General features: G+C 37.4%; 1 protein-coding gene across 1 annotated transcript in view; it reads left to right on the forward strand.

Moving 5' to 3' along the window:
- Setdb2 (SET domain bifurcated histone lysine methyltransferase 2) overlaps positions 1–22,900 on the forward strand; it is a 68,031-nt gene that overhangs the window by 6,372 nt on the left and 38,759 nt on the right. Inside the window, exons 4-11 of the mRNA XM_052733082.1 lie at positions 1,101–1,160; positions 4,713–4,809; positions 14,523–15,083; positions 17,495–17,611; positions 19,279–19,448; positions 20,744–20,942; positions 21,857–21,956; positions 22,491–22,581. Of these exons, the coding sequence (XP_052589042.1) occupies positions 1,101–1,160; positions 4,713–4,809; positions 14,523–15,083; positions 17,495–17,611; positions 19,279–19,448; positions 20,744–20,942; positions 21,857–21,956; positions 22,491–22,581 (1,395 nt within the window). The remainder of the gene's footprint in view (positions 1–1,100; positions 1,161–4,712; positions 4,810–14,522; positions 15,084–17,494; positions 17,612–19,278; positions 19,449–20,743; positions 20,943–21,856; positions 21,957–22,490; positions 22,582–22,900) is intronic.

A 22,900-nucleotide genomic window follows, 5' to 3' on the forward strand; every position in this document is an offset into this window, starting at 1 on the left:
GGCTCAGAGCTCCTCTTAAGCACTGGGCTTAAGCACTCCCCCACCTTAGCCTCCCTAGTAGCTGAAATTAGGCTACGTTTTTCTCTTTTATTTATACTTACTCTTTTTATACCTTCATGCCCTTGAAGTGGAAGGGAAGGATAGTACATAAATAATACCTGCTTCTTGTATAAGTTTAGCATAAATAGGAAAATCCAACAAAAAATGTCTGTTCCATCATTTAGACTGGTCCGTCCATATGATCCATTAGTAATAGAAGGTATGGTCAGTATGTGTAAGACCCTGGGTTCTATGTCAGCATACAATAGTATAAATATTGCCTGCGTCAAACAGAACTTTCTTTACTAGTTTTGTGAAAGCAAAGTTTTAGTTTTTGATTTTTCTATGTGTTTTCAGCTCTAGTTGGTTGTAGAACATGAGGCTCTAAATGTAAGATCCTCCTCTATCTAGCTCATGAGGATATAGTTGTAAAGCAGAAATGTCCCCCAACTATTGATACTTCTGGGTGCTCTCGACAGCTGGTCTGTTGTAGCCCTTGATCTTCTAAAAGAAAGTCAGAAGACAGGAGCTGGTAATAGGAGAATTTTTTTTACAGTTATGTTTAGAAGTGGGAAGGGAAGAATTCATATGTTTCTCTACCTATCCTGAAACAGTATTAAATTGTGTGGGAAGGATGAAGTAAAGTCGGCAAATAATGAGTATGTAGATTTAGTGAAGATACAGGTTAAAAGTTTCTTTCGGAACAGGTTCCTCTTGTCACTGCCAGAGGCCTTTTTTCTCAGCGTGGAATCTCTGCTAGACTATGCGAATGACATTTCAGACTATGACAGTCTATTGCCTATTCACTTTTTTATAAAGAAACTTTCAGTCTTTCTTGAGTCAGATATATGTTAGTTTGAATACAGTTCTATCACCTTAGCTATTGGCCGAACTAGCTAACCTCCCAGCCTCATTTTCATTGGTCTCTATTGCAGGTGATCATAAGACTCTCTCAGAGGTTGTAAAAATTAAATGTAAATTGTTTAAAATTGTAGTTGGTAACCTGAATAGAGGTGATGGTGATTGAGTTGATTCCTTTTTTTTTTCCTCTCTCTTAACAGACTGTGTCCAAGCAATGATTTTGGTAAATGAAGCAAATACAAGTAACAGTCCAACAAAGGGTATGTTCATTGCTTATTCCAATCCTAATAGTCTCGTTCTTTCTGTGCCAATCTTAATCTGTCAAGTTAATTAAAGGTAAACTGAAATAACATATAAGATCCACATTGCTAAGTTTTATGAACCACAGTTTCCTTTGTGAAAAGTCCTACTCCTCTAGAGATAGGGAGCACACTCCTACCAAGCGCCCAAGGAAAGTGAAAGTTAATTTCTTCTTTAGAGTCTAAAGCACTGTAAACCTGTTTTCTATAAACAGCACTGTTAGGACGCTACATCCATTGTAGGTAAGTTGATGACTATTTGTTTTTGTTTTTGTTTTTTTATTCACCTTGGTTTCAAATTCCGATCTTCTAGGAGCTAAGCATGTTTGGTTTAAAAAGATCAAAGATAGGCCGGGCGGTGGTGGCGCACGCCTTTAATCCCAGCACTCGGGAGGCAGAGCCAGGCGGATCTCTGTGAGTTCGAGGCCAGCCTGGGCTACCAAGTGAGTCCCAGGAAAGGCGCAAAGCTACACAGAGAAACCCTGTCTCGAAAAACCAAAAAAAAAAAAAAAAGATCAAAGATAACAAATTCAAACTTTATTCATAAGACTTCTGACATCAGATGTGTGCATTTTCTGAAAGTTTCCAGTTTTATGTAGCTACCTGTGAGGTGTCATACTTAAGCAGTCAATACCCCAAGACTTGCCCTTACTTGAAATGTCAATCACAAACCGTGGGCCTCTGTTACTTCTGACTTGCCTTCAGATCAAGGGTTCCCATAATACCCACCATAGGTTTAATAATTTGCTGGAGAGGTGGTTCAATGGTTAAGAGTGTTTTTTTGCTTTCCAGAGGACCCAAATTCAGTTCCCAGCACCTATGCTGGGCATCTCATATTCACTTGTAACTCCACCTCCAGGGGATCTGACACCCTAATCTGGCCTCTGTGGGCCATTTGCACATACTCTTCCACACACAGATATACATGTAGATACATCATATAAAAATAAAAATAAATCTCTTTTAAAATTTTTGCTGTAATAGCTCAAGAAACTCAAGGAAATTCATTTCGTCCTCTTAGCAGTTTATTGTGAAAGTGTTATAAAGGACACAGGTAAACAGCCAGGTGAAGAATGTGGGAGGCCTCTGGAGAAGCCTGAATGCAGGTACTCCAATCTCAAGTTTGGGGAGTATGCCACCCTCCTAATATAGGAATGCTTTCACCAACCTAAAAACCTTTGTCCCTGCCCCCATTTAGCACATCTGTGGAGATTCCCCACCCCCACCCCTTATTTAGCACATCTGTGGAGGTCTCATTACACAGGCATGAATGCATGAATCACTGGCCACTGGTGATTAACTCTGTCTCCAGCCTTTCTTACTTCCTGGACTTGGTTCAGTCTGAAAATGCCAACCCTGTAATTGTGCTTTATTTTTTGTGTTTTGTTTTTCTAATGGAACAGCTGCCATGCTGAAGCTCTCTAGGGATTCTAGTTAGCAGTCATCTCAGCAAACTAGACAAACATCACCCTAGAGGTCAAAGCCTTTAGAAGTGTTTGGAACTAAGACCAAAAGTTGCAATAGAAGATGCTGTGCTCATTCTGTCACTGGGGATTGTAATAATACTATCAGGCAGTAGGGCAGATCAAATATATAATTCTTGTCATGCCACATATATCAAGAGTAGAAAAGATAGTCTGAAGTTATTTTATCAGTATCATCATTTCATAAATTTTAACTTATCATAACTTTGCCTTAAGTGTTGAAAGTGCATTTACCAACTTTTCATTTATACTGTAAGATATTCCTAGCAAATTTTGCTAGTTTTTGTTTTAGTATCAAAAATTAGAGCCTTAAAGTTTTTAACTCTATGAAAAAGTTGTCTAACATGATGCCAGTATATTTTGGGGAATTTTTTTTTCTCAGTATTTCAATTTCAGTACTAATATGCATTTTTAGGATAGGTCCTCTTTAAAAAAAATTCTTTCCTTTCAGTATTCTTCAGTAACATTTGGAATTATAGGGGAAGAAACTTTTGTGTGTGTCTGGTATTGGAGGCTATAAATTAAACTCATAAAAGAAAATTTGCATTCTAAAAGGTATACAGGTATATTAATTCAATGTACGTAGACGTGAATACTCAACATAGCAGCAAGTTTTGAAAACTGGTGTCATGTTAGGAAGGAAGGTAAGGCAGAAGGGCACTTCTAGAGCAGATAGCTTCTTAGAAAGGAGTGGAGAACAGAGAAGTAGATGTGACTATACTATAGACTGTAATAGTGTCTGTATGGCATGGTGCTAGCATCCTGTATTTTCATGTGATGGGTCAGTCTTCTGGTTGAATCTTCTGGAAGAGAAGATTTATAACTTTCTTTTTCTTTTAGGATCCTTTTTTTTTTTTTTTTTTTTTTTTTGGTTTTTTTGAGACAGGGTTTCTCTGTGTAGCATTGCACCTTTTCCTGGAACTCACTTGGTAGCCCAGGCTGGCCTCGAACTCACAGAGATCCGCCTGGCTCTGCCTCCCGAGTGCTGGGATTAAAGGTGTGCGCCACCACCGCCCGGCCCATTTTTTATTTTAATTAAGGGGAAATAAAACCTTTTGCTGCATGTGTTGATTCTCAGAAATTTCAGTTCAGAACAATCCTTTTGCTACTGTAGCACCTCTGCACCCTTTCATATTGAACACACCCTTAAGGGATTACAGCAGTGTTATAGGAGGGTGAGGGAGAGGCTTTTAAGTGCAGGAAAGGAGATGGTAACAAGGAGTTAATCCTAAGAAATACTTCTTTTCCTCTCTAAAATAACTTATTTTCGACTCAGTTGGGTTTTTGTTTGGAGTCATTATCAATAGAAATGCTATATCATGATTGTATGTTTTATATGGTCTATTCACCTGAATTGGAACAGTTTTATCAGAACAAAAATATATCTGTTTGCCAGTATAGAAAAACAAAAAGGCTTGATGTTGAGATCAAAACAAGCCCCTGGAGATCTAATCTGTACTCCCTAGATAATGATTAAACCACTAGTTACCTTTTCTTCCTTGCTTAGTTACAACTGTAATTACTTGTTGTTTCCCCCATAAAAAAGAACAAAGAAAAAAACAGAGTAGGGGGTAAAAAGATACACAAGGGAATAAGAAATGATAACCAGATCAAAAGAAGTAATTAAATGCTTTAAACACTTTCTCAAACAAAAGGAAACAAGAGATAAATTTAACATTTTATGGTCTTTAAAGGCCTTAAAACACCATGCCATTTGTCTATAAAATGTAGGCAGAACTACCAATAATTGATATTCTCCTGAAATGACTATTATTTTGATTAAGTTGATATCAAACTCATTATCCAGGAGTGCTTTCTTCTAAGTTTTTAATTTATATTGAATTATTTTAATAATACTTTTGAAAATATTGACAATCTTATTGCTGAGTCTCAAAAATCTTAGTATCTTGAAATTTTAGTGTTCCATATGGGCTTAATTTCTAATCAGTGAAGATAACATTTGGCTGTTTTAGTGAATGATTTTTAACTTTGTATTTGTTTTGCTCGTATTTGTGATTTTTCCATGTAGATCATATACCTATGACTCAGAATGAACAGGAAAACAAATCAAATGCATTTCCCTCTACATCATGTGAAAACTCCTTTCCTGAGGACCGTACCATTCTGTATGTATATTATCCGTGTTAATACTCCTTTAATATGCTATTTACTAAATATCCCTAAGTAATTACCCTCCCTTTATAAAATGTAGCTTAAGATGTCTGTGTTTTATTAATCATCTGAAATTCTGCCAAATCAACTTTGAGAAAAACCCCCAGATACTTGGAGTGTTAAAATTGCCTCCAGTGTCAGTTCAGTGTTGACAGCAGCCGTCAGAGTATCAAGTGTGAGAAGAAGCTCTCTGTTTTATCCTGTTTCCTCGGCCACTGAGTTCAGTGACCATTCCTTAGCTCTCAGGAGACTTACACAAGAGCAGATCTGGAACCTGACGGACAGTAGGGCTGCAGGAAACCTCCAAGTGCTGATGGGACTCCTAATTGTTGCTCTCATCTTACTGCTTTCAGCTGTAAAAGTAAACTGGCTCTGTAAAAAAATTGTCACGGAAAAATTCTTATACCGTTTTTACTTTCCGGTCTGTGAAGATTATAGGTAAACACTGTTTTACATGTAGTTTGCATAATATTATAAATAGTAGCGATGTCTTGTTGGGTTTGTTTGGTCTGGTTTTTTTCAGACAAGGTCTCATTAGGTAGCTGAGACTGGCCTTGAATTGTGACCTCAGCCTCCCAGTTGAGATGTCAGTTTGAGTCTCACAACAATTTAATATGTTCTTATAAAAATTTAAGTTCACACTTTTATAACTCCCCTCCCTGGATTTTAGTAGCTCACAAAACTTTTTTATTAGAAATGCTAACCCAGCCGGGCAGTGGTGGCACATGCCTTTAATCCCAGCACTCAGGAGGCAAAGCCAGGCGTATCTGAGTTCAAGGCCAGCCTGGTCTACAGAGCGAGATCCAGGACAGGCACCAAGACTACACAGAGAAACCCTGTCTTGAAAAACTTGAAGAAGAAGAAGAAGAAGAAGAAGAAGAAGAAGAAGAAGAAGAAGAAGAAGAAGAAGAAGAAGAAGAAATGCTAACCCAATATACAACATAGAATCATGTTAGTTTTTAAACACAAACTCAACCATTCTAATAAGATATTTTTTTCACAAAAATTTCTGCCCAACAAGCATAATTTTAAAGATTCATTTTGTTATTTTTAATTATGTGAATATAGAGTCCTTGATGCTTTTAAACACAGTCAAATTCTATTACATTCTTGTAAATGTTAGAACTTCAGTTCCTTTCCATTTTTGTCTGGTCTTTATAACCTGAGAGCCATACTTAATGAGTGGAAAAGATAACAGCAAACTTATTTTTTAGAAACTCTTCATTCTCTGTTATGAGCCATCTTTCTCCCAATATTATTTTCTTATTCTAAGCTTAGCATTAATTTTTAAAAGTTTTTCATTTGCATTTTTAAAAGCCTCAGTTCTTACCAGGCTCAAGTCTTAATACTACTTTCCTTATAGGTTTAGACCAGTATTTTTGCTTATAACTGATCATCTTTCCTTTGTTATATTCTTTTAAAAATTTCAGCTGGGCATATAGCACATAACTGTAATCTAAGCACTAAGAAAGCAGAATCACTGTAAGTTCAAGGCTGTCATTGAGTTCCAGTCCAGTAAGGGCTTCATTGGGAGACTTGATTGATGATAGATAGATAGATAGATAGATAGATAGATAGATAGATAGATAAGGTAGATAGAGTAGATAGATAGATAGATAGATAGATAGATAGATAGATAGATAGATAGATAGATAGATCTATAGGCTTCCCAAAGAAATTAACTTGATTTCTTTAGCCACTAATCCATCCCATTAAGTATGCTCCTGATTGCTCACTTAAAACTTCATTTCTTTATTGCTTCTGAGAGCTCTTGGACTGGGCTGTCACTCAGAGATCAGACCTGATTTCATATGTCTGGAGAGATCTTTTCAGATGAAAGAACATGTCTAATTAGGCTCAGAATTTTCTTCTTTGTGTTAAGAATTCCAAAGCTGCAGCTCACTCTTGACTAGAATTCTGTTTGTTTCTTTCTTTTGTTTTTCTCTCGAGTGCTGAGATTTTTAAAGGCATGCACCAACATACTGGTGACTAGAATTTAAAAATAATTCCATTTGGATTTCCCCTGCAGGTTATGAGGATTTTTTGTTTTATTTTATGTTTTATGATTTAGTGTGTGTGTGTGTGTGTGTGTGTGTGTGTGTGTGTGTGTGTGTGTGTGTGTTTTGTTTGGTTAGTTTGTTTTGTTTTGTTTTTCTTTAAGTAGTTAAACCACTTAATGGGCCAGGTGGCAGTGGTGCACGCCTTTAATCCCAGCACTCAGGAGGCAGAGCCAGGCAGATCTCTGTGAGTTTGAGGTCAGCCTAGTCTACAGAACGAGATCGAGGATAGGCACCAAAACTACACAGAGAAACCCTGTCTTGAAAAAAAAAAAAAAAACACTTACTGGGCCAGTAGTCGCATAGGCAGGCTAATAAGCTACAAGGTGAGTTCTCAGCCCTCTGAACTGCTCAAGATCAAACAACATGTCATAGTGGTAAAATCAAGTATGAAAAGTCTTAGGGGTAGAAAGTATGCTTTCAGCATTTCAGTTCCATTCCACATAGGTGATACTTGAAATTTGTAAATGTAGTAAAACATTTAATTTTTTTAAAAGGGTATCTCTGTTTATAAAAACTAGCTTAATTCATTTTTCTTAGGCAAGTGCAATGCTTTATCAAGAGCATTTTGCTAAAATTTTTAGAGCTATGCCAGTGTGCAGTTTTGGCTAACACACAAGGTGACAGTGGACTCCAGCTGATAAAACACATGGGCATAGATATAAATCCCTTGGTTTCTCATAGACAAGCACATGAATCTGGCAGATTAACTTTTGTATATGTACACGCATACCTGTATACATTGACAGAGGCCCGGAAGTGTGGCACAGCAAGAAGTGTAGGCACTCAAGTGGAACCAGGAAGTGGGTGCTGAGATGCTGCTTCCCTGTTCCAGGTTCTTCTGTTTGCACGGTGTTTTACCTAGCTACCCCAGCTAAACGCTTACGAATTCCTTGTTTTACGTGTTACTTCATGATGTATTTTTAATTTAAATCTTGAGAGATGGTTTTAGTAGTTAATGTATATATGTGACCCAACAGCTTTGAGACTGAGACAGCAAAAGCAAACAAGTCTGATATATTTTCCTCCCTCCCCCCTCCCTTTCCCCCTCCCTTCCATTTGTCTGTCCTTATCGTCACATATATATTTGCTTTGTTTCCCTGATACTATGGGATGACTCTAGAATCTGAAAGATAATAAGCTCACACTCTGCCCCTTACCTATACCTCCACCCTATATTCATGACTCCTAATACAGAAGTAAAGGATAGAGTGTCTTTTTACTTAACAAAATTCTCTGTAGTCACTTTGCAGCCTCTCTAAATCCCACTTTTCTTAAGTTCAGGGTTACTAACAGCAACATTGTTCTCAAGACACATTCAAACTAAAAATCCTTTACCCAAAGGCTGGCAAGCAAATATAGGTATATATGTGTTGGGTCTAACCAAAGTTCCCAGTCACCTTATCCTTTTTGAAAAAAAAAAAAATCTTAATGCTTATTTAGTTGATTCTGTTTGGTGTTGGGGAGCGAGTGTATGGAGGTCTGAGGGCAACTTGTTGGAGCTGACTCTGTCCTATCATGTGGGTTCTGCAGGTCCAATTCAGGCTGTCAAGCTTGGTGGCCAGCACCTTTACCGACTGAACCATCTTGCCAGCAGCTTTTTTTCTTTATCTCCAACATTATATTTTCAGAGGGTTGTATTAGGTTTACATTATCTTTGAAGGCCCGGTATTCTGTCTTTTCCCCCAGTAATGTAGTCTTAAGAAAATTAATGTTCCCCTCTGTAAGATGGAGGTGAAATTGGGTTATATTACTTGTGAGTCTTACAGGAAGTTGCTCTTTTCCTGCATCTATTTACTAAAGTGAAACATGAATAAGAAAGAGTGATTTCTAAGGTTTAAACTAGTGTTTCATTTCCATGATTTCTGTTTGCTTACTCTTCTAAAATATAGATACTTCCTCCTTTGTTAATTTTCATAGTAACTAGAACTGAACATTTCTTAGTTTTTAAATAATTTATTTTTAAGAAGTCTGCTTTTGCCAGGCGGTGGTGGCGCACGCCTTTAATCCCAGCACTCGGGAGGCAGAGGCAGGCGGATCTCTGTGAGTTCGAGGCCAGCCTGGTCTACAGAGTGAGATCCAGGACAGGCGCAAAGCTACACAGAGAAACCCTGTCTCGAAAAACCAAAAAAAAAAAAAAAAAAAAAAAAGAAGAAGTCTGCTTTTAAACTAGATTGGCTTTCTTGAAATCCAAATTACAAGTTTTACTAGAATACTTACTATTAAAATATTTGTCCTGCGTAAGTTTAGTTGCATATTGCTTTAGTAATGGCTACTTGACTTGAAACTATACTTAAGTGCCATGTGGGAAAAACCATATGAAATTATATTGGAAGAGGTAGAGAGATGGCTCAGTGGTCAAGACGCCATGCTGCTTTTCCAGAGGAGTTTGGTTCCCAGAACCCACATCATGTGTTCAGGTCCAGGGGATCTAATGCCCTCTTCTGACCTCTACAGGTACCTGAACATACATGGCATACACACACACACCATAAATAAAAACAGTAGTAAAAATAAATCTTTTTAAAAAGTATATTGTAAACTGTAATGAAGATTATTGGCTATTATGCTTTACATCCAGAAAATGCTTAGAAGGAACTTGGCACCCAATCATACAAAGAAAGAAATTCTTAGCACTAGGTTAAACACAAAAAAATAAACTTAGGCTGGGCATGATTCAGAGGACTATAATCCCAGCACTTGGGTGTTGGAAACTGGAGGATCAGGAGTTATTTTTATCATATAGTGACTTCTAGGCCAGCCTGGGCCTCGTGAACCTCTGTTTCAAAAAACTCAAAACTGAAAGGACCTGAGAGAATAAGAAAATACCAAGTCTGGAGATAAAAGACTTCAACAAGTAACAGAGTGCTAGTAGACAGAAATAAGTTGTTCTTGTTTTTAATGATTTATTTTATGTGTGTGGGGGTTTTGTTGGTGTGTGTGTCTGTCACCACATGCCCGATACCTGATGCCTGAGGAGGTCAGAAGAGAGTATCAGATCCCATGAGACTAGAGTGGGCTACCATGTGGATACTAAGAATTGAACCCTGGTCCCCTGGGAAGAGCAACTATTGCTCTTAACCGCTGACATCTCTCTAGACTGAAAACAAGTTTTTTAAAAAAGGTTTAGTATCAATATTAAAAGATTAATAACAATTTTATGTAAAAACTCAGAAAATTTATTTTCTGCATATTTTTCCAGAAAACTTTCTCAGCTATTCGTTTCTTAACACAAAGGTGAGTGAAAATAATAAAAGTTAAGATTGGAGAAGTCATAGTGTTTGAGACATGGGCGTGTATGAAATTATTTTATAAAAGTAGACATAAAAAGTCTCAACAAATGTCAAGCCATTTAGAAAATAATAGCAAGTATTAGAAATAGAATTGTTAATACTATAGAAAATATTTTTATCAAACCACTGCCCACATAACATTAATAAAACCTTAGAAGCATTTCCTTTAAATAAAACTGGCCTCTGGAACTACTACTATCATAGTTATTTTCCAGTATTTTTCTAGAATTTGTAGCTAATACAGTAAGATATCAAAAAAAAGTTACTGAAATGTGTAAAGTAAAATTGTAGGTGTTCATAAGGGTGTGTGTGTCTGTCTGTCTGTCTGCCTGCTTGCCTGTTGACAGGAATTTATATGCACTATATGCATGCAGGTGCCTTGAAGACTGGGAGAACGAATTGAATACCCTGGAACTAGAGTTGTAGGTGGTTCTAAGCCATTATGTATACTGAAAACTGAACTTTATAACCACCAAGCCTCAGATAATCTTTTAAAACCCACCTGTCACCCAGGCTAGGCAAATGTTCTACCAATGAGCTGTGTCCCCAGCCTGCTATAGATAATTTAATCTGCCTAGAAAGTATAAGATTTAAGTTTAATCTATTGGCTAAAATGTGGTTCAATAAAGTGAAATTAGAACACCCAAAAGAATTATCACTGTGATTGATTTAAGTTTATGTCTTAATTAGAATTTCTGTTGCTGCAATGAAATATCATGACCAAAAAGCAAGTCCCGAAAGAAAGGTTTTCTTTGGCTTATACTTCCACATTGTAGTCTGTCATTGAAGGAAGTCAGGACAGGAATTCAAAAGAGGCAGGAACCTGGAGGCCAGAGCTGATGTAGATGTCATGGAAGGGAGCTGTTTACTGGTTTGCTCCCAGTGGCTTGGTCAGCCTTTCTTATAGAACCCAGGGCCACTAGCTTAGGGGTAGCCCAACCCACAATGGGCTGGGCCCTCCCCCATCAATCACTAATTAAGAAAAGGCCTTATAGGCTTTCTTGTAGCCCAGTCTTACAGAGGCATTTTTTTAGTTGAGATTCCTTCCTCTCAGATGGCTTTAGCTTAAGTCAAGTTGACATAAACTAGCCAGCACAGTTTATTAAACTATAAACTCCATTCATTCTTAATCACATTAAAAGTCACCTTGACACTTGCTGAGCTATAGCTTATTATTATGGATATTAGTAAATAGAGAGGAGAGGAAGCATCAAACACTACATTTTTCCTGTACTAGTTATGTACCATGATAACTCAAGAGTTAGGAAAATTTCTTCTTTGTAAAATAATTTCAGCCAGTGAGATGACTCAGCAGGTAAGTATACTTGCCTCAAACCTGACACCCTGAATTTGATCCCTGGAATCCACATGATGGAAAGAGAGGACAGACTCCCAAAAGTAGTCCTCTGACCTCCACATGTACACACAAGAAACAAATAAGTGTAAAAAAAACAAGTTTTTAAACATTGCAGCCCAGAGAAGTCAATAATAATGATGTATTGGTTCATCCGAGTTGCATCACAGTTGCAAGTCTGTGTCCCCCATAGCCCAAACAGGAGCAGTAAAGCACCTCCCTTCTAGCTGTGGTGAGGACAGTTATTTGGTTTTAAACTTCTAGTTTGTGAAGAAGCAATAGTCTTATAGAAAGTAGCTGTACAAGTTTTCACACACTTTAAATGACCACAAAGCCTAAGTGAAGCATCATGACGGTTTGGCTGAAAATACTCAAACTCCACTTACCAATCTTTGCATCTCAAAGAGTGAATTAACAAGACCTTGGAAACTGACACCAGTACTTGTGATTCATTCCTTCCTGCCCTCATCTCCCACAACATTTGGAACTTGAATCTTCCTTTCTAGGACTACCAATTAACTTACATTATAGTAGGTGGAGAATTGAATTAAATAATGTCACCACTAGGTGGCATTAGCTAATTCCAAAATGTGAGAAGTGACACAGACCAAGTGACAAAATTCAGTTTTAATAGATACCATAAAACGAAGAGGAGGATGCATTGATACTCTGTTAAAGGGGAAAAGAATACTAGAAGCACGCATAGCATGAAGTTTGTGTTTGGGCAAATAGGTGATATGGGTCATTAAAACAAATCCAACTTTGTTAGAAACACCTGCTGAATTGTTTTGGATACAAAGATGTGATGACAGAAGCTTGCTTTAAAATACTGCAGAAGAAAGTGGGTGGGCAAGAGAAAGAAGAGAATAAATTGTTAAAAATGTTGCTAATTAGTAAAGCCTGCTGACAAGGGTCAAAATTAAAGGTTGACACAGCCATGTTAGTGAGAGTTCAGTTAGTATCTACTGACAATAAAGAAAGGACTAAAATCCAATCTTTTTGTGTAGGAGTGATTGGGCATCTAAAAGGGTTATGAATTAGAGAGCAATCTTGGGCTCATATAAGAACTTAAAAATCTTTGGTCGGTGTGAATGATGAAAACAGCTGCGTCTATTGACATTTAACATTATTATTAAAGTGAGGATGTAGCTAATTGGTAGAGCCTGTGACTACCATGCACAAGGTCTGCTATCCCTAGGATCAAAACAAAATGCCATTGTCATTGAAGTTAGAATTCCATTCTCCTACAGAAACTGGAAGACTAATAATGCCTCCCCCAAATTACTTTTGTTCACCAAAAGCATTGCTTTCACATCTTTGAGAAAGATAATTTTGTATAGGAAGACATACATAGGAAACTGGAAGGTATAGAAAATTCATGAGTGTTAGCCCCTCTCCTTTGAGAAGGTGTAGAGAGGACCAGCAGTATTTATGCCCACCCTTAGATCCTAGAACAACTTTACATTCTCCTGGTAATATGGAACTTTCTCAGGAAGAATTTGGGTTTTGCTAGGTTTTTGTGTTTTTAATCATTCTGTATATCTAACCAATTCCTTATACGTGCATGCTAAGATGTACTATATTATTGAGCTGCACTCCCAATCCCTCAGGCTTTTTAAAGGAAGGTATCGATCATCATAGGCATGTGGGCCTATGCCTACCAGGAACTATGCCAGAGTTTAGTTATCTTCTAGTGCAGAAGTTTGGATAATGTCCTTATTTGCTGAGATTTCTGTAGTTCTCAAAGACACGTTTGGGTCTTTATTAGAAAATATATTCTTATATCTGTTTGGTTATTTTTATTTATATATTTTTTTCCAGAGCTGAGGATGGAACCCAGGGACTTGTGCTTGCTAGGCAACACTCTACCACTGAGCTAAATCCCAACCCTGTATTTGGTTATTTTTATTAATCAAGGTTTTGTCTTTTTTGTTTTGTTTTGTTTTGTTTTGTTTTAGATGTGTGTTCTTATTGACTATTAATTCCTCTTAAAGAGATGGAAGAATAATCTGAAACTTGGTCAAGAATTTTTATCTGAAGATGTTCATCAAAGCACTAATGCAGAGACAAATTGGAAATAGTTCCAACATTAAAATATTTACACTCAAATGATAGGATATCATTTTACCCATTACACTGAAATCCCAAAACACCAAGACCCCCTTCATTGATGAAATTGTATACATAACCAGTTGAAGGAAATTGTCCCCTGAGGAAGAAAAATGGCAATATTAACAAAATCTGGTTTTCAGTACTATAATGTGATGGACTAACAGGAATGGCAGAGATAGCTGTACACCGTGAAGTTGCTTCACATATCGCTGTTCATCAAATGATGTTTTGTAACCTCAGAAAGTTCCTTGTGATTCATTGTCTATTACATACTAAAATACCAAGTGTTTGGGGGTTTTTTTGAGACAAAAGTAAATAAAATATCTGTTTTAATATATAATAGACAGTAAAATATAATTCAAATTCTTTGAAGACATTTAAAAATGGGGTTCAAAATACAAGAACTTTTTTTTCAGATTTCTTCCCATTAGATTGATTGCCATCCAATTTTCTTTGTCAGTTTCTGTTCTCAGAGTATCAATATAATTGACAGCTGGATTACATATTGTGAGGGGAAATGAGTTAAATAGTTGTTGGATGAAGGCACTGTAAAGGGTTCTTAACTAATTTTTCAGCTACCTTAGTTTTACTAGGCAAAGGCTTAACAAACCCCACATGAAAAAATGCTGTTCTGTCTTTGAACAAGTGCAGGCTCTCAGTGTGCATGTCAGGGCCTAGTAAAAAGCCACAGCTAGCTGGAGCTTCTGGAATAGTCTGATATTTCAGAGTCTAGAATATCTTACTGCTGTCCAAGAAGATGTTGTAAGTAATCGCACCTTAGTCTGCAGTGTTTTTAAACAATGAAGCAAGACTATGAATTTGAGGTACTAATAATTAATTTATTCTAATAGATCTCCAGGAAAAGAAGCATTCCTCCCTGTAACCAGGAAAGCTGCAGACCTGGGGAAGAAGGAACCCCCTTTGAGTGTGTCTTTCTGTGGCCATATCTGCTCCAGTGCTTGTCTAATGGAAACACCACTGTCATTGAAGGGAGAAAACCCTCTGCAGCTACCAATCAGATGTCACTTCCAAAGACGACACGCAAAAACAAACTCTCATTCTTCTGCTCTCCACGTAAATTATAAAACGCCCTGTGGACGGAGTCTACGAAACATGGAGGAAGTTTTTCATTACCTTATTGAGACAGAGTGTAACTTTTTATTCACAGACCACTTTTCTTTCAATACTTATGTTCAGTTGACTCGGAATTACCCAAAGCAAGATAAAGTTGTTTCTGAAGTGGATATTAGTAACGGAGTGGAATCAGTGCCGATTTCTTTCTGTAATGAAATTGACAGGAGGAAACTTCCACAGTTTAAGTACAGAAAGACAGTATGGCCCCGAGCATACTACCTAAATTTTTCCAACATGTTTTCTGATTCATGTGACTGCTCTGAGGGCTGTATAGACATGTAAGTAGAAAACAGAACGTTTCAAACAATCTCTAAATGTAGACACATTTGTCCAGTCCTACTGTGTCCAGGTTGTCATTTTGCCTGTATAAAACCTGTGCACAAATTGTCTAAAATAGATGAAAAGATAGCATTTCATTAGCCATATTCTTTGCCAAAAATGGTAATTTGAAATTTATTTCTTCTAAGAATGAGTATTTCCTTTTATGTAGTGCCATAGTTATAATAACAATTACAGTGCTGTGTATGAGTATCATACATGCCCAAACACTTTAAAATCCATTCATTCTCTGTCATCACAAAAGCCTGTATGTTAGGTAATATATTTCTGTCATACAAATAAGGACATTAGTCTCAGAAATAAATTCAAAGAGATCACAGACAAATTGGAGAGGCAGCATTTGAACCTTTGATCCTAGTTTCTGTGTCACTTGTTATATTTTACTTTTACAAATTAAGTATCATTACTAGCTAATTTTTTGGAATGTCAGTGTGCTCACAACTACTATTCTTTAACCATTATATTGACATTCCATCAAGAAAATGAAAATATGTTCTGATATGTTAAGACCTTGAGAAACATTTTCTTTTAAAGATGTGTAATACATATCCATCTGTAGGTTTGATGGTAATAGGGTAGGTTTCTGTTATATGTATAGTTAACTACACAAATTTAGCTGCCTATACTAAGTAAAAGAAAAAGGGAAGTTATTTTAATGCAGTTTTTCCCTCATTATCTGAGAGGTATACTCAAGGACCACTTGAATGCTTAAAATCTTGTATTAGTAACAAAGTCTATTTATTTGTGCTTTTCCTACAAATTCCAAAGCATTGCAAGTATCTCTTTTTTAAACTTATTTATTTAATTATTTATTTATTTTTACATGCATTGGTGTTTTGCCTTCATATATGTCTGTGTGAGGGTGTCAGGTTCCCTGGAACTGGAGTCACAAACAGTTGTGAGCAGCCATGTGAGTGCTGGAAATCGAACCCTGGTCCACTGGAAGAGCAGTCAGTCCTTTTTAACCACTGAGCCATCTCTCCAGCCACCGAATTGCAAGTATCTTGATCTGACAGTCAATATGGTTGTTTAGTGACTGACTAGCTGGTAAGCCATGGGATCTGCCTGTCGTCATTTTTCACTTTGTATTGAAAAGATGGTGAAAACTATGTATACTACAGCAGTTCCTTCCTTTACAGTAGCTCCAGTTCCTGTGGTCAACTGTAGTCTAGAAATATTGTGCTGGAGAGATGTTTCAGAATTTAAGAGCACTGGCTGCTCTTCAGAGGACCCAGGTTTAATGCACAACACCACATGTCAATTCACATCCAGTACCAAGGGATCCGCTCCCCTCCCTGGGCAACAAGCGTCAGGCACACAAGTGGTGCACAGATATAAATTCAGACAAAACACCCATATACATTGATAATAAAAATAATAATGAATAATAATAGTAATAGACATTAGGTAGAAAATTTCATATACATTCAATAAGTTTTAAACTACATGCTGTTTGGAGTCATGTGATGGAATACCCCACTTTATCCCACCTGGAATGTGAATCATCTCTTTGTCCACAATGTTCATGACCTATATCTGTCACATAACAGCTACATTGATTATCGGATCAAGGGTCATACTCTTAATACATTCAAGTAAGACTTATTTTACTTAATAATGGCCCCAGAGGATACAAGTAATGATGTACAGGAAAATAAAGCATGCAAGGGCAGAATAATTCTGGTATCGTGGCAATGTTTCAGAGTACTGGGAAAAGCACAAATAAATAGACTTTATAAACTAATACAAGATTTTAAGCATTCAGGGGTTGAATATAACTCAGCTAATGAGGGAATAACTATTAAAATAATCTATGATCAGCTAATGAGGGAATAACTATTAAAATAATCTATGATAGAAGAGCAGAACTAAGACTATCAGCAAACGAGCATCTGATGAGCAAAATATCCATTTTCAAAAGTTAAAACTCATATAATGAAGTATCTGTTGCATGGTCAGATAGCTCAGTACAGTTTATATTAGTTGTAATAAGCTTTTGGTTGGTATTATTTTCATATAGACCTCTTGTGTTTAGAAGAGTTTTCATATAGTCCTTGAGCAAAACCCCTCTTATAGATAAAGGTATACCACTTTTTTTTTTTTTTTTTCTTTCGAGCCAGGGTTTCTCTGTGTAGTTTTGGTGCCTGTTATGGATCTCACTCTGTAGACCAGGATAGCCTCGAACTCACAGAGATCCGCCTGGCTCTGCCTCCCGAGTGCTGGGATTAAAGGCATGCACCACCGCCACCCAGCAAGGTACACCATTTTTTAATGTCATTTACACTTTTACCAAGTCTCATAACTTGGTGATTTTTAATTCTGACTTCTCTATCCACTGCCTTTCTCTTAGAAAAAAATGTGCATGTCTTCAGTTGACAGCAAAGAATGCGAAAGCATGTCCCTTGTCACCTGATGCAGTATGTACTGGATATAAATATAAAAGGCTGCAGAGACTCATACCTACTGGGTGAGTAACCTTAAGGATTTGTTGCAAGATGTTTGCATCTGTGAAGGATGGTACTTTTGTATGTTGTGTGAATGGTGGGGTGGTAAACGTGACTGTGCATGTGCACACAACTGGGAGCCAGAGATCAAAGCCGGGTATCTTCCTCAGACACTGGCCACCTGATTTATTTTTTCAGATAAGGTCTCTCACTGAGACTGGAGCTTTCCATTTTGGCTAGACAGACTGGCCAGCAGGCCCCAGGATGCACCTGCTTCTGCTGCCCTTCCCCAAGCTTGGGTTACATATGGGCTCCACCATTGCCCAGCTTTTATATGAGTTCTAAGGATCTGAGCTCAGGTCTTCATGCTTTCATAGCATGCATTTCAACCACTAATCCATCTCCCCAGGCCCAGAGAGTGCTTTCTTTTATTTTGGTCTACAGTCTTATAGATTTTGTTTATATGTGTTTCTAATACTGAAAAATCTAAATTACTAAGAGCTAATAACATGAAACCATTGTATATTCTTAGAAATGGAAGTCAGAGATCACACGTATATCAAAATATACTCAAACACTCATCTGCTTCAAGCCTAACTCCTCAGGAAATGAGTCGCTCTGAGTACCATTTTCCCATTAAAACATATGCCTCCAGCACACGGCAGAGGCTGGACGATATTGAGTTAAAAACCAGCCTAAACCACATAGGGAAGCTGTTTCAAAAACAAATGAAGGGGCTGAGGAGCTGACTCAGCAGGAAAGCATGAGGACCTGAGTTCAAATACCCAGCACTTACATAAAAAGCTATACATGCCTGTAACCCCAGAGCTTTTAGAGGGTGAAGACATAGGGCCTCTGGGACTTGCTGGCCCTAGCTTGGCTTCAGGTTCAGTGAAGAGATCCTGTCTAAAGGACTGAAGCAGAGAGTAGTAGAACACGACACCTGACATCCTTCTCTGGCTTCTGTGCTTGTATGGCTGTGTGCAACACATGCATTAGCGTGATCCCCCTTCCCCCAAACACACACATACACACTAATAATATTATAAGTATATATTTATTAAAAGAAAAAGTGAGTGAAGGGAACTAATTTGTCAGTTGATTAATTTCAGCCTATCAAAACTGATGCTAAGTAATAAGAATTAGAACTAGAATTAGAGTTTGATCCCATACATTTCCTTTACACGTTTAAAAAGCTAACATATACTATGTACTGAGTACCATGTTACACATCTGGTAAATATTGTGGTGTGGATGTTGATGAAACAGCCCCATGGGTTAAGCTTTGTTACAGAAACGTCTCATTTGAGGTTGGAAAGATGGTTAAGTGGTCAAGAGTGCTGGCTGCTCTTCCAAAGGGCTCAGGTTCAAATCCCAGTACCCACATGAGAGTTCACATTGGGCTGTACTTCTGGTCTCAGGGATCCAGTCCCTCTTTTGGTTTCTGTGGGCACTAGGCATGCAGGTGGTACAGTTATGTTCACAGGGAAAATATTCTACACATAAAAATAAATAAATAAAAATAAACTCCATTTTAAAAACAGAAACTGTAGCTAGTAACCGAGGCAATCTAGCCCTAAGCTTTCACACTTCCCTCAGTTTCATTACTAGTTAAGTGAAATAGCAATATACATTTCATTTTGCTTTTTAGGCTATCTAATTTATATTGTCTTATGTCTATGATTGCCAGCATTTATGAATGCAACCTGTTGTGCAAGTGTAACCGTCAGTTGTGTCAGAACCGAGTCGTCCAACATGGTCCCCAGGTGAGGCTACAGGTGTTCAAAAGTGAGAAGAAGGGCTGGGGAGTACGCTGCCTGGATGACATTGACAGAGGGACATTTGTGTGCATTTATTCAGGTAAAGCAAAGCTTTGTTTGCTAATTATTTCCTAGTTGGATCTATATACATCTGAATACACATTGCCATTGGCATCCTTTAGCAAGGTGCTGATCAACAAGATGTAGGGGAGCACCAGAGGAGACAAGTGACTGGATCTTGGGTCCCAAAGGGCTGAGATGCCATAGGTGCTTCAGAAAGAGGCACATTGTCTTCATAGCTACAGATGCTCTAGAGGAAGGGAAGAAAAGTTCTAAATAAGAAAACTAATAACTCACTAAGGTAAAAACAACCAATCAAAAACTCCTCAATGTTTTTTACAAATTAATATTGTAATGAATATTTGCATATGATGATTTAGACAGTTACTTTAAGCATCTCACTTAGTTTCAGGGACTCCAGAGTAGGTCATGCGTGAATCTGTCACACACCACTAACATATACTATCCAGCCTGCATAGACATTGATCGTATTTCTCAGACTAACTCTTGAGTGGAAGCTGTTTCTACACCCTAAGTGGTGTCCAGGAAGCGTTGTTGGCAGTCTCTCCAGAGCTAGAACATACAAGTACGGTTGACCTAGAAAGATGAGTGGGAACATCTAGCCACTAATTCTCACTTAAGGAGTATGATTTTGAGTCTTGAAAGAAACTACATTAAATGAGACACAGATTTTAATATTAAACTGAGTATGAGCATAATAGTAGGTAGATGTCACAAATTTTAAATAGGTCAGTTTTCAAGAGTTTAAGGTTTTAAACTTTAAAAAATATTTAAACAAGTTTACTTTTCATTGTCTAGAGCACTTTTTTTTGTTTTTGTTTTATATTACTATGGATCTCTTTTTAAATTACAAAAATTGACTGGTGCTTCTTTCAAATAGCTCATTTTATTTATTTATTTTTTATTTATTTATTTATTTATTTATTTATTTATTTTGGTTTTTCGAGACAGGGTTTCTCTGTGTAGCTTTGCACCTTTCCTGGAACTCACTTGGTAGCCCAGGCTGGTCTTGAACTCACAGAGATCCGCCTGGCTCTGCCTCCCGAGTGCTGGGATTAAAGGCGTGCGCCACCACCACCCGGCCTCAAAAAGCTCATATTTACTCTGAATGTAGGACAGTAAGTCTCCCATTAGTCTTTTTTTAGTGTCGTGGAACGATTTTCTTGGATGAGTTACCTATATTCTAGAATTTGTAGGGTGACTTTATCGTTTCTAGAAATACAGTGCACTCAAAGTCTTTTATTTATAGAGAAGAGATGCCTACTTGCTGGTTGGTAGTGGTTGTTTTCTGTTTTGATCTCTGTTTTATTTCAGGAAGATTACTAAGCAGAGCCACTCCTGAGAAAACTAATACTGATGAAAATGGAAGAGAACAACAAAACATTGTAAAAAATACACTTTCCAAAAAGAGGAAGATAGAAGTTGCATGTTCAGATTGTGAAACACATCCTAGAAGTCCTAAAACTGAGAAATGTCCTATTAAGTTTAGTAGTGATCTCAAAGAGCCTGTTATGTAAGTAGAAACTTCGGATCATGGTATACCCACTTGTTATGGATCAGAGGTGTTTGGGTCTTTTCCCCTCTATGTCTCTCTCTCTCTTCCTACCACCCCTCCCCTAAATATCTTTTTGTCTCACAAATTAAGTTTAACACTTCTAGAAATCCAGCATTCTTACCTTGAAAATCTAGCCAACACATTTCCTTCGGTCCCCCATTTCTAGGTTCACTGTAATAACTTTCATCTGGCTCTTTATGAATGTTATAAATTTTAATTTTATTTTTGTATCACCATTGTATTTGGAAAGCTTTATTAGGGTCTCTTATTTTTTTTTTTTAAACACATTTTAGCCGGGCTTTGGTGGCACACACCTTTAATCCCAGTACTCGGAGGCAGAGCCAGTGGGATCTCTGTGAGTTCGAGGCAAGCCTGGTTTACAGAGCGAGATCCAGGACAGGCACCAAAACTACACAGAGAAACCCTGTCTCAAAAAAAAACGAAGAAAACCCAAAAAACACATTTTAAAATTATTGGTAGCTAATGATTACCTTTTCCTTCCTCCATTAGATAGTGTAGATGTAATATAGGTTAATATCTTTTTTTAATGTTTTAATTTTATTTTATGTGTATTGGTGTTTGGCCTTACCACTTTGTGCCTGGTGCACTCGAGTCAGAAGTGGGTTTTGGATTCCCAGGGACTGGAGTTACAGATTACAGATGGTTGTGAGCCACCATGTGGGTGCTGGGAATTGAACCCAGGTCCTCTGGAAAAGCACCTAGTGCTCTTAACCAGTGAGCCATTTCTCCAGTCCCTAGATTAATTTCTGACAATAAAGGAAGTTTATGAAGTAGTGATATTACCTATATTTTATGGTCTAATAAAAGAAACTTTTAGTGATATACAGAATAACCTTTCTTTTCCTTTTCAGGGAAATGAACTATAGAAATATTTCAAGAACTCAGCGTCTCTCAGTCATTAGAAGCCCTAAATTCAAGACAGCTGTTTTTCATTACAATGAGAAAAGCATGGTAATAACTACAAGATCAAACTGAGCATAATGGCACACCTGCAGTGCTAGTGCTTGGGAGGCCAATTCAGGAGGATCATGAATTTGAAGTCAACTTGGGCTACATAGCAAGACATATCTTGAAAAAAGAAGAGACGATGTCTTTCCAAGGCCATTAACCATTATCTTACCTTTCTAGCCTCTACCAAAATATTTATGCTACATAATACTATGTAGGATTTATTTTATTGTTTTGAATATACAGGCTATTTGAGTCTGAGATACAGACAGATTTATTATACTTTTAGCCCAAATACTATCTTGACAATTGTTGTAGTTGTAGCTTACTAAAGTGCCTGGAAGTAGGCAGTGTAAAAGGGGCACATGTGCTGGCTCCACTTAAGTCAAGGCTCCTTACAGTACTAGCCTTGTGCCTTTTCAAAGCTAACCTACTATATATGGCCTGGAAAGAGTGATCCTTGGTGAAAGAGGCCCCGCTGCTAAGCATGTTTTCCTGATTTAGAGAGTACAGCTGTCTTTCTTACTTTCTTTGAAGGGATTTGTTTCCTCAGAATCTACCACCCCCGAAGATAAGAATGGATTTAAAGCAGCTCACGAACACAGAAACTCTAAAGCTAGAGCTCACGGTAGGCTTTATTTCCTTATGGCTGTCTATATCCCTTGCCTCTTTGTCCCTTTTATTCAGTATCTACCACTTCTTTCCGTAGACTTCATAACAAATTGATGGGTTTGCCATGTGGAAACTAGTAAATTGTATTCCAAATCTGGCCTGCCAGATGTTAATTATGGTTGGTAAAAGAATACTTTTTACGTTTTTAAATAGTTGAAAAATGAGATAGTGCATAATATTTCATGACATTTGAGAATTTTATGAACTTACAACACGAGTGTCTGTCAATAAAGTTTTAGTTGAATAAATAGCTACAGGCATTGATTTACCTGTTT

Source organism: Peromyscus californicus, unplaced genomic scaffold (genome assembly GCF_007827085.1).
Source record: "Peromyscus californicus insignis strain IS unplaced genomic scaffold, ASM782708v3 Scaffold_12__1_contigs__length_115047231, whole genome shotgun sequence".
Classification (NCBI taxonomy): Eukaryota; Metazoa; Chordata; class Mammalia; order Rodentia; family Cricetidae; genus Peromyscus; species Peromyscus californicus.